The sequence below is a fragment of the Glossina fuscipes genome, unplaced genomic scaffold, assembly GCF_014805625.2.
Source record: "Glossina fuscipes isolate IAEA_lab_2018 unplaced genomic scaffold, Yale_Gfus_2 147, whole genome shotgun sequence".
NCBI classification, from domain to species: domain Eukaryota; kingdom Metazoa; phylum Arthropoda; class Insecta; order Diptera; family Glossinidae; genus Glossina; species Glossina fuscipes.
The window spans coordinates 3,112,103-3,130,534 of NW_023998490.1; the positions used below are offsets into that span (position 1 = coordinate 3,112,103).

The window sequence follows — 18,432 nt, forward strand, 5'->3', positions numbered from 1 at the left end:
TTTCGAGAAAGAACGTCATTAGCTAACGGTACTTAGTTTTTGTACTTCTTTTCGTACATTTAAATAATAATAATACCAAATAAGGCGAATTCCTTTTCTTTCTCTCCCGGAAAATTTCACAAAATATACGAAAACGCAAAACAATCTCTCAAAAAGTTAGAAATATGATTAGAAAATTAAGATGTAGAGAAAAATCTTACGGAAAAATACAAAAACAATTGGAATCACGCAAACAATCCAGCCAAACATACTTACAGAGCGCGACAGGGTTGTAACGTATGAAAAAAATAGTGCAAATAGTACAAAAGAGCTAGAAAAATATAAGCCAAATAGTATTCATTCCGAAGTCGTTCGAAATACTTTAAGAGCCAACGATTTTCATAGCCATTCATAGACATGCGTCCCCAAACCATGACAGACCTTCCGCCGTGCTTTTCAGTTGGTAATAAATTTTGGATTGCCATCGCTACATTAGGTCTCCGCCTTATTTTTTTGTCTACCTTCGTATCCGACTATGTCAAACTTATATTCGTCACCAAAAATTAATTACTCTTTTCCAAAAGTTTATCGAGTCATCTTTTTGGGGTTTTCCAACTCGAATTGGACCCCAATTCGAATTAACTTCACTTATAAATGGTCCTTTTCTTTGAAAGCGGCGTTCGTCCTTGGACCAAAGTACGTCAATGTACCAAATTTCATAAAATATCCCAAAAATTGTGACCTGTAGGTTGAATAGGCAGACAGGAAGACAATCGCCAATGGATGGATGATAAAGCGATTCAGAAACTGATTCTTATTCTCGATCGATCAGTATTATGAGAGCTAGGACTATCTCATCTTGCGTGCATTCGCACAAACTTTTGTAATCTTCCCTTGTACCACAAATGGCGTAGAGTACAACAAATTTATACTAAAAAAAGTTGCCCATTTCTAATAAAAAGTAATATTTTAACAAACTAAACGAAAGTGCCAAATCGGGTATGATATTTTTTTTTATTTTTATTTCTTCCCCTATAAGCTATAGTTAGCAAAAATAAATATTTATACGAGAACAAGAACCAATTTTTAATATTTATTGATGAAAGGAACTGACCGACGTTTTACATTTTTCACCCCTTTTCGCAGGGGAAGTAAGGCTTTATATAGTACCAGGTCTAATTTATGTAGCATTATGATGGAAGATGAGGAAGACTAAGTTTTCAGATAAAGAAAAAAAAGAGACAAAATAGGTGTACTAAATTTGAACCAGGTCGGATCAACTTTTGAAGCCCTCCTTGAGGATTTCGTAAAAAGAATTGTGATTTTTACTAAATTTTTAACTATAAATTAAGGTTAGGATAGTGAAGTGTGATATTTTAATGATAGGTCATACCTGCTAACCGTTGCTTTGTTTTAATTCAATTTTATCCCCTTTCGTACTAACCTTGGCGGTATACATATATTCTGAAGCTAAACGTAATACATTGCCTATTAACTCTTTAGTTAAGGGGAAAACGCTTTGAGTCATGAGTACGAAAAATTTACCTCAATATAGGCGAGTACATAAGAGACGCAAATACCAGCTCAACTCATACTCGGTTGCAGCTACAGTGACTGCTCAGTCGGTAAAATCCCCTAAACTGTGGCACATACACTTTGTAGTACCTCGGATCTTTATGTTCGCAAAACGACTCTTTATTCATGAATTTATATGTTAACCTTTATCATTTTACGCCACATACCCTTTAGGGATTGAGTGCGTCTTAATTTAAATACCACTTATTTAGTCAATCAATCAATCACTTCATTATTTATTACGAAGAGACCCTCCACTCTCTTCTATGTTTGGTGGCCTTGGCTTTCGAACACCCGAACGACAAGAAACGAACTTACTATTGCAAGCATATTACGCGCCTTTGAATGATGTTATCACTCTCGGTGCTTATAAGCAACGCCGCGTTGATCTTTACTTCTTGAAGATCGAAAGCCAATTCTCATCTAATCAGATTGGCGTTGCCAGTCCGTAGTTTACCAGTCTGGTTCGAACTCAAATTCATAGCTCAAATCGGGGTTAGCTCATCAAGTTGGTCAGTCTGTGGGATCGCACATTCTCTCATCTGTTGGCTGTTCTATATCAATCCTAGATTACCTTAAGGCACGTAGAATACATTCAAAAGTAGTTGGGAGACCATAATGAGGTAGTATTTTGTTCGTCACATAATATACCCTCTTCTCAGCGATTTTTGCTTAAAAATATTAAATAACGTACATTTTCTGGCGTAAACTTTTTTTAAAATGGTGCCTTCCGTATGGAATCGTCGTAAAAATGTTCCGATTCAATCTATTTTCCAAGGAGCTCGTCTTTAAGACAAAATGTCAATCAGTGTAAAACTTTTCATGAAAAAATTCTTGAAAAGTTCGACAAACAGACAGGAACAAATAGACTTAAAAGGAGGGGGAGAAAAAAATGATTCCGAATCGATTGGTATAATAAGTTTTGGGTCTTAAATGCTTCGCCCGTGATGTAGGGCATAAAAATATTCATATATTAAATTAGTGATATATTACCGTATAATGTGCTTACTTGAGCTTGTACGAATAGCGTAGAGGTGTTTACTTAAAATAAAAACAAAATTATATTTATTTCTTTTCTATTAAAAAGAATTCAAACTGCCCAAGTTGATTTATATGAACATTGCATTTATAAACCGCACATATATCGCAAAAAAAATAAATATATATATATATATATATATATATACGACCACATAAACTATATATGTTATATTGCTTTATGAATTTGAATTATATGTGCACGCGGATGTTTGCTTTTTTTAAATGTGTCGTCGTCGTTGTTGTCTTCAAATTAGTCGGCTCAGTTTTCTCGTCTCTTGTTTTTGCTTCTGTTTCTATTTTTTATATTAAATTGTTGTTTTCTCTCTCTCTCTTTCTTTTTCTTTCTTTTTTTTCTTTCCCACTTGTTTTTCGTAATCTATTTAATTTTTGTTGAAATATTTTTAGAATTTCATACGAACGAGCAAAATAACATAAGGAATGGAAAACGCCATTTCTGAGGTATGAGTAAGTGTGTGCGCGTGATTTTATTTAGCGTTAAACGTCTTTTAAAATATTTATTTATTTTTTGATTATATCAAATTACTTTAGAGCGCAATGTGATAACTAACTTCTCTCTAAACGCTCTACTCATTACACGTTCCAAGATGCGTCATGATGACGTCCGGTGTTTTGATTGCAATTAGTTAATAGAGACTGTGTAAGTGTATGTAACAACAGGCATTTTCAACGTTTTAAGCAATTAGCAATTATCACCTGTTATCGTGTATTGCGACAAACACGTGCCCAGATCGTTTCGCACAAACATATTTAATATGCGTAACTGTGAGAGAAGAACCAAACATCGTTAAACAAAGTTGAGAGGATTAGGGGTTCTAAGTTGAGAACGGTTTCAAGGCAATGACGAATTCACAGGAAAGTCAATTTCTTCTCCCAAACTATGCAGTTTTTTGCTATTATCCTTTTCAATTTTATTCGTTTGCTTTTGGCCTTTGCGTCTTTTTTGTCTTTTTTTTTCTTTGTCTCTGACAACGCTAACGTTAAGTTACTTTTTTGTATAATATTAGAGTAAAATAATGTGATAGAATAGTGTAATTTTTTTCATCGTCTTCTTATCTTAATGTAGTGCCTTCCAGAGGAAAACTTCGGAAACCTTATAACGTTTTTATATACTTAAATATTGAATTAGATCTTACGCCAAGCTCATCATCCGACCTGTAAAGCAAAGGGTGAAAAAATAAAAAAAAAAATAAAATTTCTGAATATTCTCAACAATGAAAATCGGGCTTTAAAGTCCATTACGAGAAGATGAAGCTTCTTGACTGATAAGGCCGAACTATAATAGAATATAAGGAAGCGTCTCTATGCCCAACTGGATTTGTATTTTGAACAAAGGGGGCAACGTGGAGCAGAGACGGAAACTTGAAATATTATAGAGGCATTTATCCAAGTGCTGTGTGTCTTTTATCATCAAAAAACGTCAATCAATATTGTTCGATAACACATCCATTCAGTGTTATGGTGCACCCAACCTGGGAATATATAGAAAATATATTGGAAACTTTTTCGTTTTTACCAGTTATAAGCCATTACAATGGTATTTGCATATTGATCGTTCGAAAACGGCTCAAAATTTGAAATTACAAATATTGAAAGACCCTACATATGAAGGCATTTGCATGCATTAAACAAACAATCACTATTCACTTTTGCATTAGCTAATTGAAGACTGATGTGTTTTCAGTGTTCTTAGAAATCCTTTCAAATTTGAACATTTGGAGATTGCTTATGAATTGTTTCGTTGTTTATTATTATACATCAATAATAAAAACAAAAGATAGGCACATATAATTGCTCGTAAACAGACGGCACACGGCATGTAAACTTTGAACACAGCTCCGAACAATTACCTGGACATTATAGCCGGACTAGGCCGACTCCTAAATGACTTACATCACTTTGTCTAGTAAAAATCCTATTGTCGCTACACAACACAAATATTGCACCCTCTTTTTATATGAAGTTCCTATTATGGAGCTGTATATTAAAAATTACACCTATTTGCAAATAACGATTTACTTCCTTAATAATGGTTGCGCCTGAGGAGGTTCTAGCATTCAAACATGTTCAAAATTCGGTACAGTTCATTTTTATATCAACTTGCTATTATGAATCAATGCGGTTCGCAAAATTGCCCTAGCCGGTCCAACGTTCCCATATCACTTTAGAATGCCGAAATACTATTACTTAGTCACATTTTTCGAGAAATTTTAAAATTGTAATTTTTTGCCAACATGGCGTTATTTCGAAATAGGGCGCTATATGCGGACTGGTCGACCACCAGTGTTATTGCAGGTCCCTTCGGTCAATAAAATACCTACTTCTTGTTCATCCTAAATATTTTTAACTTTGTCAACTTGCAAAGGTAAATCTCGGTGTATGCTTCGCATGTTTCTTTGAGGAGGTCTGAGTCCTCTTATGAAACCGCAAATCTTTTTGCTGAATGAATTTTTTAACTATTAACTTTCCGCATCCAATAACTACTTTGCTTTCGACTTCTAACTTGGTCAGAGCAAAATGATGTTTCACATAGTTTGAGGTCTCAAAAATGTAGTTGGGCGCCTGAGTCTGATAGAGTTCCTTCATATATATTCAAATTATGCTCTGATGAGCTATGTGCCGCTATTTCAATGACTTTTAATTAGTTCTTCAAATCAGGTCTTTTTACTGTTAAACTGTTTTCTTCCCTCTCCTTGGAACCGCAATCGTATCAGCTTCAAATTACCTTCAACAATTTGGTTACATGGTGTTCGTTAAATTTTATAAAATTAAATCTAAACAAATGCAAGAAGCCTTCTATCTTAAGAAAGAAGTCATTCAATACGGAATATATCATTGATTCACACAAGTTGTGAAACGTTTCTATTCGACCAAAGATTACGTTTTACTTTGCACATTAAGCTCTCTTTATATACGACTAGGTTCGCGCTTGGTTCCATTAAGGGGTGGTCCAAAGAGCTGACAGAACCTTACTTTACAAACATGCTGTACATGTGCTTAATTAAATTCTGCTCTCCTTCCTATAGGTGTTACATAGATTCAGTTAAATCAGTTCAAAAGCAATTGCTGTTACTTGCCCTAACGAATTTGGGTTGCGACCCACTTGTCTCACTGCCTCCTTAGGGAAATAGGTTTCTTCTGAAACGTAAATTTATTATTGCTGTTTCCTTCCTAATTAAGTTAATTAATGATAATACCATCGATTCGCTCACATTACGTGATGGGATAAGCTTTGATATCCCTAATCGCTTGTTTAGGCACTCTACTTTCATGAAGCGTAGTTCATGAAAATATAATTATGAGCTGTTTAATCCGTTCAGAGCTGTTTGCAGAAGCCTAAATGATGTCTATCACTTAATCTCAACATCGGATTCTTTAAAGACTATTAAGACAACCGGGCTTAATAGGCGCGATTTGCCTTTGACGTATTTAAACTGACTTTCGATCTTAACGTCTCACTACGGTTCGCAAATTAACTGGTGTTGGTTACTGTTATCGGTTGCCAAGCTTTTGCATATTTGCAATGGCTTAGGGGGTCGCTTGCAATTTGGTTCATTACTGGTTGTGGGTATGCCGCTATGCTAGTTGCGCACATGCTTTTTTCTCCTTTTTTTTCTTATTTATTTACACATGAACTATTACTTAGTTATTAATTTTTTTTCTTCACTTCGAAGAGTCAACTGAATTCGGCTGTTAATTTATTTTAGCTGAGTCTCCTTTGCAAGTAAATAAAATAAAGTAAATAAAAAGCGGACCGATCGAAACCATTTTCAATAAAATTCATACTAAGGTCAAAGCAGATTAGTGTACCAAGTTTCATCAAAATATTACAAAACTTGCGCACAAACTCAATGTATCTTGTATCAAAAGTGCTGTAGGATATAATGAATGACAAGGAAAAATCCAAAATAACAGTATAAGTTTTAACCGCTAATTTTAGTTATGCACTTTATGTCAATTGTGTTTATGATGAAATAGTAGGTAAGAAGTCAAACTTAGTTTATGGGTTACGACAGTTCTGTAACAAAATATTTCAGCGACTTTCCGTTGTTAAAATTAATTCCTGATATTTAAATGATGAAAAAAACCGACGATTTTTTCCAGATTTATCAATTAATAACTTTTCTACATGACCCACGTATTGACCATAGCAAATTCGGACATATTGTAGTTACTATCCCATAAGTAATCGACAACTAAAATAAAACGGTTCGAAAAGAATGAAAAAAAATTGTAGAAAAATAAAAAAGAAATACTTTTGATTTTATTTGGCGGTGCGAAGCTTCTGCTTTGTAGTGTATATATTAGTCTATATGAAGATCTGCTACTTTTTATTATTATTCACGACATAACTAGGCTCTTTCGTCTTTTTCTTCTTCTAGAGTTAATTGGTGTAAGAATAGCTTTAATGAAGATTATGAATTAATTGAACAGGTTTGAATACAACCTATAAATACAACGGTAGTAACTACAAAGCTACAAGTTTACACAGCCATATATATATAACAAATAACATATCGTTGTCATCATCATTATTGTCGTCACATTTATATATATATATACATATATATATATATATATATATATATATACGTGTGTATATGTAAGTACATGCGTGTGTGTGTTGATGATTGTAAAATAAATAAAACCAAAGTCATGACTGAATTCAATTAAATCGATAAAACGGGTAAAAAAAGAAAACAACAACAAAAATTGTTAAACAATCGAAATAGTATATAAAAAAGAAAAAAAAAGCAAAAGAGAAAAATGGGAGCTAGTACGAAGGTGGCAACAGCCAGACCAATAGACAAACAAACACCACGCATAAGAAATAATAAAAATCACGATCGTAAACAGAAAATTGAAGCTTTAACGTGCACCGCAGCTATGATCAATAAATAGCAGCAGCAACGTAACTGTGTGTGTGTGTATAAGCCTGACTCGATGACATTACACATACGTAGGAAACAATGCAATACCATCTACAATATGTTCATATGTCACTGTAGGTATTTCTGTATCTGATAGAAGAGTCAATTGTTTTTATTTTTTGATTGTTTTTTTCTTTCTTTTTTTTTTTTTTTTTTTGAATTAAACAGCGAAGAGAAGCAACAGCTCACAATATCAACAGTTTTCCCCTCTATTTTTGGTGTTGTAGACAAGCAGAAAATCATTTTATAGGGTATTCTTACGGTTACCCAGCAACAACATACTAACGTAAGAGCAACAAGTAATATATGATGATCAATACAATAAAAAAAACAACGACGACGACAACGACAGCAACAACAACAAAAACAACAACAACAATGAGAATGTCTATTGCATTCAGGGAATCGCCTTTATGGCGACGTTTTCATCATTCAGTTACAAATAGATAGACAGACAGGCAAACACACAACATGGTATACAAACGTATACACACTCATACACGCGCACTCACCCATAGCGCATATTCATACAAACATCAACACAAATATAAATCATGATTTTATAATAATACACAAATGTACTCATGTGCGCACATATAAACCAGCTTGTGTATATGCATGACATGAAACAAAAATTAATAAAAACACAAAGAAAAATAAAAAAAACAAAAAAAAAAAAATAAAAAAAATGAAATCGCCCAGACTGACGTCGCCAATCAACTTGATAGGGACTGTGTATACATTATGTATAGATAATATAGAAATATGTAAAAGTATGCACACGCATCTGTAGTTGTGTATGTTTGATTTGTTTATAGATATGCTATAGTGTTTTTGTTGTTATTGTTATTATATTTAATTGACGGCAGTTAATGTCCATAAAAAGTAAAGTGATGATTATTAATGTACATCTGTAGGCAGTTGGTTGCTGTATACTACATAAACGCTACATATAGGCGTAAGTGCGCACAGATTGTTTTTTTTTTTTTTTTTTCTGTTTAAATAATACATTGTTTTTTTAGTACATTTTTATTTGAAGATTTTCCTTTTTGTGAACACATATCTAAAATAGTTTATTTTAATGCTCCCACCTCTATAACAGGAGATTATATTGTACTTTTGCGGATGTATGCAATGATCGTAAACTAACACTTTGCGTTTCTATTATTCTTTGAAAAAGCCCGTTCGCATTTGTTGTTTTAGCTTTTGAGTACTTCTCTCCATGGCATTCACACTTGCCAGATCTTAATTAGATACTTAACAGGTTTTGTTAAAAAGCTGTGTCATGGCCAATTTTCCTTTAGGTTTGTAGTCCCAGTTGCTCAAACTATTCGCTTCTATTCCAAATCTAAACCAATTTACACATTTTGATACCCTACACTACTTGTGGGACGGTGTATATTAAGTGTTTGACGATGTATGTAGCACACAGAAAAACTTAGGTTGCCGGGCTGACTGTCCGCCTGATGTCTGTGCAAAAAATTTGTGTTCAAGAGTAGCGGTCGCAATATTTGACATATTTTAACGTGCTGCAATGCAAGCACGAACGCTATTGAAAATGGTTTCGATCGGTCCACTTTTTCTATCACTCCCCACATAAGGCCCTATTCTAAAAAGCTTTTATATGAAAAAAATTGCAATTTTCACAATTTATTGAAAAAACTGGCTAAGTAATAGTCTTTCGACATTCTGAATGAGGGTAAAAATTTTGCTGGGGGAAGCTGCGGCAATTTTTTGAACCCTCTCTCTCGTACAACCGTTTTTACGAAACGAAAAAATAAATCTTTACATTGTAAAAAGATATAAGTTTTAATATTTCATGGTAAAAGTTAAATCGGAATAGTAAATTAATATAACGATCAACTTTGCCGAATTTAGACCATCTTTCATATAAGGATTACTCCAATATGCGGTCTTTCGTGAAAAATATGTCTTTGCATGAAAATAATGTGTAACTGTATGTGCATTATATCAAAACGAGTGAATAATTGTATTAGGCGAAGTGGTGGTCGGCCTTGCCTGACTGGAATGTTCTTACTTATTTATTTTAATTTATGAATTAACTTTGACTCTATTAAAGTTCATGACGAACCTTATCATCTGAATTTAATGTAAAAAATATAAAAAGATATATTTTAGAGTTTCTACATATCTTTTTTTTTTTTTTTGTTTTTATCTGTCCAATCATTCAGGGGATGACTCTTATTCGCGTAAGAGATTTGAAAAAAATGTTGTTTCAACGTATGATTTGGTCATTCAAATATTCTTCACGATACATCTTAGAGGAGCCGATCCTTCTAATGTAATTTACGTTGGCTTGGCGATGTTGATATTTGTTTTGAAAGCGTCAAGCGTTTGAGGTTTGCTCGTACAAAACCCGTAACTGCACAAAAAGAAAAATCCAGCGACGAGAAATCGCACGATCTTAGTGGTCAATACGCATCATGAAAGAGAAATTTCTCGTGCAACATTGGCAAAACAGGGTGCGTTATGCGGGTTCATGTCGATATCATATGGTTTATGCCCCAAAAAATCAGCAGTCATCGTTTGTCAAGTTCCCCAATGATAACTGGTTTCTCAAAAATGACATTTTCAACTCACAAACCACACCCAAAGCCTAATTTTTTTTACACCTAAAGGTCTTTTTGGTATAGAACGTACACTTTCTTTACACAGAAAGGCCGATTTTCCTTATGTACCACACATAGTAAGCAAAATTTAGCCCAGAACTGTGAAGCAACTGTGTATTCGTCAATGGTCGTTCGGCAAGCAATAGTGAATACAAATACCAATTTTGATGGGAAACAGAAAAAACACATAGACGGTGTGACATTTTTAAAAAAGAATCTCTTAGTTGATGATCTTGGATTTTCTGAAAGTGTGATAAAATTCTGATGACCGTCGGACAATTTTTAAAAGATAAATTGAAAACAAGTAAGACGCTATCATATTGGATGATAGCTGTACAGTGTTTATACAACTTTTAAATCTCTAGCTCAATAACGTCAACTCGGCTTTCATTTTATTATCATAAGTTTTTCTTTGTTCTGCTATTAAAAACGTTATCGTAGCTGGCAATAGCCTACAACTGCATCCGATTTTTTCCATTTGTTTATGGGTATTGGGACGTTATTCACAGAATATTCATGGAAATTTTGGTCGCTAAATCCGTTGAAGTACCAAAAGAATATTTTCTTTCTCTGCATGAACAAAGTTTGCATATTTTCTTAACGCGGTCTAGTCTGAATCCCCAGCAGACAAGCAATCTGTTGATGTAAAACAATTGTTTAAAAAAAACAAAAAAGACAAAAGTAAGAGGGAAAAGGTTCCTTGGCATCTGCTAATGTTGTAAAATTAAAATATATTCAGACATCGCTATTCAAAATGGGTAAAGAAAAGATAGAAAATAAAATAGCACTAGAAATTAAGAATATGAGAAATCAAAATAAATAAATAAAAAGCTATACAAAAATAGAATAAATTGAAATAAATAAACGTCACTCTAACAAAAGCAATGAGTTATTTTTCGTTTCAGAAAAAGGTTTTCACCAGCCTTGAGTTTCAGAAATATATTGAAATGAAATGTTTTTATGCCAAATGGCAAAAGAACAGCGGAATGTGTTGACGAAAGATAGAAACAAAAAAAAAAAAAAAAAAAAAAAAAGAAATCTTAAAATAAATGTTTTATTTTTAAAGTTAAACGATTGGAATAAAAAAAAAATGAATGCAAAGAAAATAAATAACAAAATTAAATAAAAAAATTTGCAGGTGAATTTAAAAAGAGCTTAGTTGCTCTTGGAAGGAAACATATATTTCTCCCTCAGAACGGGATCACTATTTATAATATTGAATTGAAGGAGTTGTCGCTTCCTTTTCTACATATGTGATAAATACAGGCATTGAAATGCTCCTGGGAAACATCGTTCGTGCAAATCTTTTATGTTAAGAGAACATATTAGGCTTTAAGTGATTCATGTCAAAGCATATACATTTTAATCAATTTGAGGACAAACCAATTTGAGGAGCAACTCTTGTCTTTTTCCTCAGCAAACTAGCGACCTGATGTAGCGCATCATAATCAATTTTATTTATAACAAATTTGCTTAGGGCTTTTCCTATTTCATTTCGGGTCCCTCGAATGTCATAGAAGCGAGTTTTTTTTTTTATAATGAATTCCTTTGATAATGAGAGATCCTTTCCTAATGAGAGATTCTTTTTAGAGCGATTTTGCTGACTTTGGCGGGCAGACTGTACGAATTCGCTCAGGTGACAAGCCTCATTGACACGTAGGGAAAATGGCATGAAAAGCTGAATGTAGCTGCTATATTGTTACGCCTTGAATTCAATAGAAAAGCTTCACTAAAAAGCAAACTTTGCAAGGGGTTACATTGGCGCTGTATAATTTCTAACCAACCAAAACTTTAATTTGCTTCTATAAGAATTAACTGACGCAACATGACTGCTTTTGCGGAATAATCATCTGGAGGTTACCGATTGAGTCCTGAAGTTAATTAGCTATTAGGTTGTTCGGAAAAATATTACCATTTTTTTTTTTTTTTTGTCAAAATCCAATCTAATTGTCACTTTTTCGAAACTGCTCCGGCTTTCTTTCTCAAAGAACTTCACACAAACGATGCATAACGTAACGAATTCATAGCGCAGAATAACGCGACAATTGAAGAAAACGGTTAACATTAGTTTGATTTTTGAACGATTTTGGTGCGGTTTTTTCGGTCTTGATTCATCTTTCCGCGCTATTGATAGGTTGTCTCACGGTCGTATACGCAAGTCCAAATCTCATCCTATTTCATTTCACAAAGAAAATTTAATGCAAGTTCTTTGCGCAATAAAATCACAGATCGTAAAAAAATGTATCTTGCAAAACCGAAAGCACCTGAAATACTAATGAAGTTCATTTGTCGATATCTGTGACAGTGTTATCAATTTAGAAAAGAAATATTTCCGATATTCGATATATGTTCCCGCAATTAACTGCGATATTGTTCTTATTTTTTGAGCACAGTATCGATCGACTTTGACCAATTTCGCGAATTATTTTTCGACGGTTTGCTTAATGCTTTTATTGTCACATATATATGGGCCGATAGCCTGTGTTGCTAGTGCTCAATGTCTTTTTCTTAGTCTAAAAATTTATTTTTTAGTTTAAAATTATAATAATAACAATACATTAACATGTAAAGTGTGGGCAGAAGTGATCAGAAAAAATTGTTAAGTAAAACGTCTCAGAACTTATGAAAAGTTGTAATTTCCGCCGCCAACTTCTTTGATATATTTTTCATATGCTATCATTACTTAATCCTAAGGCCCCAAGTAGCAAAAACGGCGCAGGCATAATGCTTGACCCTTAAGCCCGACTGCATATACAAAATATATTTTTATATTATATGTAAAATAGATGTACCCAGTATTTATTTCATAGCTTATGAAAAAGCCTTTAACGAAGTATAGCATGATAAATTAATAGATATCCTGAAAGGTCTTCCTATTAATGGAAGAGATGTACGCTGCATCAAAAATTTTTATTGGCAACAAACAGCACAAGTCGAAGAAATTATATTCCTACAGACGAGGAGCTCTACTCTCCTTTTTAACGTCCACACTAAGGTGATTTTTTAAGAAACAATTGAAGCAATCGAAACAGGCGTTAAAGTCAATAGACAAGTCGTTAAAAACATCCGACTTGCCGATTACGCAATTATTCTAGCAGATAATATGCAGGATCTGCAGATGATGGCTCAAGCTGTAAATGATCAAAGGAATAGCTATCGGTTAAACTTAAATATTAGCAAAACCGAATTTGTGATAGCAAGTCGAACGAAAACTTCATACTCTATCAATTAATAATCAAAATGTAGAAAGGGCTTCCAAGTTTACCTATCCCTTGGATCTATATTACCGAGAAATAGAGAGAAGATGAAATGGCTAAACTATCGTACACGATGTATCAGAACATTGTAGTAAGTCGAGAAATTAGGTTACCACTACGCGTTCGTTATATATTCTTAAAATATCATGGGCAGATCGCGTATCCAATGCTGCAGTCCTGACAAAACTAAACTTTCAGCTCTTAAAGTGTACAAGGAAACGAAAAACTGTGTATTGTGGACACATGGTACGTGGAGAAAAATAAGAACTCCTACACCGAACAGTTGAAGGCCGTACTGAAAGGCTTGGAGGCATGGACGGCAAACAAATGTCATGGCTGCGTAATATTCGAAATTGCACAGGACTGAAAACCTGAGGTGAAATCGTGCACACAACAAGGAGCCAAAAAGACTTTTGGCCTTTAGTTAGTAATATAACTTGGTATGCAATAATATCACGAATGTAAAAAAAAAAAAAGAAAAAGGTGATCACTTATTTGCATGAGTAATAAAAGAAGAAGAAGAAGTATTTACAAAGCTGCGTGGCTTTAAATTCATGTGCTGGGAAGAACGCAGCGAACTCTTTTCTTAATCTATTATAAGTAAAAAAGAAAAGTTGTGAACTGTAATAGGTGCGGATAGAGTTATAGAAATCCGTTAAACTTTCAAACAGTTTTTCGCAAAACTTTTATTAAATTTTTCGACGACATTCTCCGCAGCTTATAAGTTATTAACCATAACATATATACGAGTTTAAGCATGTTCGAAGTTACCATCATTTTGAAAGTTGATCTCTGGCCAGGATTTAATTACTTATAATAAGTATAACACAGAGAAATAAAATCATCTTAGCTTGATTCCGAGGATATAAACATATTTTTAGAGTTTCGAGTATTGTTTTTTAATGTTAAAAACTTTTTTAACTTTTATCTTCATTGCTTTTAATCAAAACTAATCAATTGTTTTTGAAGAATAATTTTAACGACTTTTGAAGTTTGCAAAATGCTTACCTTTGAGTTTTTCACGGGCATTCTCTAACGCTGATTTACGTGAACTAACTGTAGATTCTGTTAATGAAAAGAAACATTTTGAAAAATTATTAAAATATTATCAAGTAGTTTAATAAAGGTATGAACATAAAAGAAAAGCAATTAAATTAAATGAATGTAAAAATAATATTCAAATCAAAAGTTGCTTGGTATCAACGAAAATGTCCGCCCACTGCATTTTTTATTCATTCAGTGACTTTGACTTTACTCGCATATGTTTACACTCATTTGCTAAAGATGAGAGCATATCAAATTTATCGAGTGCTTTATAGTACATGTGCGCCCCTCTTAAAGCATTTCAATTCGTTTCAATTAACGTAAGTACGATTTTCGACACAATTGTCGACTTTATGGACCCGACACTCGACCTGTGGACTTGAAAATTGAAACCAAAGCGTGCTGGCAGTCGTGGCCTGGAGACATCCTAACCAGCAACTATTTATCTTTCATTTTTTCCTTCAGTAATTTAGCAATCGTAACAACCACGATTCCGACTGATCAAGTGATATTTTTACGCATGTATTCTTATTTGTCATTAAGACATCGTTTTCGAAGCTTTTTTTTTTTTTTTTTTACATATTATTTGTATAGAGATGCACGAAGGCATTTATAAAAAATATTTAAAATTTCAACCATCATCATTGTCGTCATCATCGTGATGATCCCTATCATTATCGTTTTCATTGAGTATAATAAACTTAAAAATGCAAATAAAAATAAATAAACAAAAACATACGTTTAAATATTTATTTTTGTTGAAAATGTTTGCCTTACAAATTTGAAATTGTTATTTTAATTAAATTTTTTGTTCTCTGCTATTTGCTGCGAGAAAGTGAAATGTTTTGCTTAATATCGTAAATGCTTACTAAAAGCGTTATTATGTGTACATAGATGTAGGCGAACTTGTCTACGTAAAGGAAAATTATGATTTAGTTTGGTAAGTAAATCTTGTAAAAGTTTGCAAAGCATGCACTTTATATGTGTGAAATGAGAAAGAAAAACTTTGAATGCGCTTCAAATATTTAATCAATTTCTAGTTTGTCTGCTACGAGGGTCTTGGTCAGATTTTGTAGAAATGAATTTTAAACTTGAACTTTACCTTGTGCTCAGGCAATTGGATACAGTTCATAATATTCGGCTTTTCATTAAAATCTCCATCTAAATTTTACGAAGCGTTAAGCCCAATATATGGCATGTACCGGTTATGTATTCTAAATGTAGAACGAAGCGTTGAGCTGATAGGAGCATAAAACACATTCTCCTTGGGGAAAATCGGCAAAAACGTTAGTCTAGATCGCCGGCCTGCTGTTCGTCAAATTTCAAATAATTCAATTTGCTCGCACATAGCAGTGCTGCAAATGAATCGTATCTAACTTGATTAACCACTCCGTTGTGCAGCTTTCGAACGTGAAAAGCGTTTAAGTGCTTTTTTTTTATCCATTAGGTCGTAAAATGAGCGCTTCAAAAACAATGAAAATTGATACATTTCTCATAACAGTTGGGTCTCGTTCCGAAACCCGGAAAAAGTTGCCACCTCCCTTAAAGATCGAAGTTTTATGTATACAGCTTTTAGTAAGTATTTAAGTAATTAAAATGATTTAGGTAAATATCTCACTGCAGTGAAGATAAGTCATCAATAATCAGCATTTTTGTGGACCGTCTTTGCTAAGTTGCAATTTATTGCTAAATAAACACCAAACATGTAAAATAAGTATTAAAATGAAATAATATCAGCAAACGTGCACATAAAAAACATAGTAAGCCGCTAACTACGAACACAAAACCAAAAATGTTAAGTTATTGCTAATAAATCTCCTTCAAAATGACGTCACAAATACTAAAAGAACGCAATGTCAAAATCGTTTTATAACCTAGTTTCGTTACCCTGGCCCCGGTCCATCAGCCCCAAATTCGCTAAAAACACGCCCTCGCCATATACATAAGGCACTAAAGGCAAAATGTTGCTAATGAAATGTTCGATCTTTTATACATAATGTTTTTGTTTTTGTTGCTAATGAAATTTTCAATTTTATACGTACACAAATGTGTTTTGTCTTTACTTAAAACGCATGCTTACGATAACACATTAAGGGCATATGTTTGCAATGGTCGCGCGTTTGTCCGTGCACTTGGTTAAGAAGTTATATGATGGTAATGTTATTGTGTTATCCGTGCCTATTATCTTGTTCTTAAATATTGCGAAAGCTTTAGCTTCTTTGCACATCTCATCCAAATGCGATAGAGAAGTTTTACGAAGATTGGAAGATGTTCTTGCACATAAAACTGTTGCAAAATGCCCAAGTGCCTTGAACCTATCTCATGAAGTGGCAAAGACGGTGGATTTAAAATACCGCCGAATCTCCTTTTTATTTACAGTCCCTACTTTCAATTCTTGAAGGCGGCTAGATACATTTTTTTAAAAGTGGGCATAACATAATTTAATAAAAACTAATTTCTCTCTTACTGTATTTTCATTCCTTTCTAGCTTTTTATAACAAAGTAATTCTTGTAATTACTTTACGTACCATATTGTCTTTAAATAAAATGAGTTATAGGGCATAGGCTTAGAATGTATGACGTCATACGCAAAAGCCATTAACTGAATTTTTACCGAGATAAATAATGAGAAAGACAAATCAGGCAGTCAAGCGCACGCAAACATTTTTGCCATATCACATACTTTATTTGCCTATAGAATGTTTTGAATAAAATTATGCGCGATTCATATTTAGAAAAATGGCGAAAACCGAATAGTACGCATATAACTTCTTAAACAAGTGCATGGATAAACGCGCTAGTATTGCAAATATATGCATATATGTAATGTGTAATCTTAAGCATACATTTTAAGTGAAGACAAGAACATTATGTGTATAAAATCGAACATTTCAACAACATTTTTGCAACATTTTGCCTTTAGGGTTTTCTGTATAGGGAGAGGGCCTGTTTTAACGAATTTCGAGGTGATGGACCAGGACCAGAGTAATGAAATTAGGTTTTTCTGAGAGGTTTTAGCGTCCCTTAAGACATGTCACAAATGGACCGTTTTATATGTGCCAAGATTGCCAAGATTATTTAATTTTAATACTTAATTTAAATGTTTGTTGTTTATTTCGCAATAATTGTAACTTAGCAAAGACATTTTTAGTGAAAATACGGACCATAAAAATGTCGGTTATCTTGGTGGGCTATCTTCACTTCAGTAAAATATCGGTCAAAAAAATTGGCGTGAGTCCCGCGTCAAACCTGATATCCTTGTACATAAATCAAACTGCCAAGTTTCGTTTCATTTACATTACTTGTGCAACAAGATGTATTGAATTTGTGCGGATGTATGTTCATCGTTCAGAAGGAATTAAAATAAATCCACGTTTTTATTTCATAACATTTATTCCACTTCAATTCAGTTGCACTTTTTAAATTTAGGTTATACTATTTCAAGAGCTTATATAAGAAGAAGATTCCTTAATTACCTACATTACCCATATTAAATTATTTATTACAAGAAAAAAATATATCATTATAAAAGGGAAATGGATCGACAGTGAAAGACCACCAAACGTATGTTTGCGTCCAAGTTCGATACTTAAAGACCAGAAGCATCAGGGCTCAAGCGAACGCTAATACGGCGCAATATATATAGAGATTTTTGATATACTTTGTATGCAATTTGGTACAAAGGGTAATTTTGGAAGCGAATCGCCAATATAAGGTCCCATTTAGATCTTTCAAAATTTCTCGAGGAAAATGACTGCATATACTGGGATATTAAACTATTGGGGAGAATTTCTCGAAAAGTAGGTCTTTATAACACAAATCTGTTCATAACAGCCATTTGACATAAAAATTAACTGTTCAGACCTTGACGCATTTGTTTGGCCGCAACCCGATGTGGGGAGCCTTGTGTATGACAATAAAGCCGAATTCTTCTTACGGAAATAGATATAGATGAGG

The 18,432-nt window shown here is 33.4% G+C and overlaps 1 protein-coding gene across 2 annotated transcripts in view; it reads right to left on the reverse strand.

The window, feature by feature from the left end:
* The window catches only part of LOC119641326, a 121,832-nt gene that overhangs the window by 38,693 nt on the left and 64,707 nt on the right, over window positions 1-18,432 (reverse strand). The window contains exons 1-2 of one of the 2 annotated variants that reach the window (XM_038039913.1): window positions 15,578-16,368; window positions 14,440-14,496 (exon numbers count right to left, since the gene is read on the reverse strand). Coding sequence is in view for 1 of the 2 variants with exons in the window: in XM_038039912.1 (XP_037895840.1) it covers window positions 14,440-14,496 (57 nt within the window). In the remaining variant the exon portion in view is untranslated. Of the gene's footprint in view, window positions 1-14,439; window positions 14,497-15,577; window positions 16,369-18,432 lie in introns of those variants that run through there. The other variant, XM_038039912.1, reaches the window with a different exon arrangement.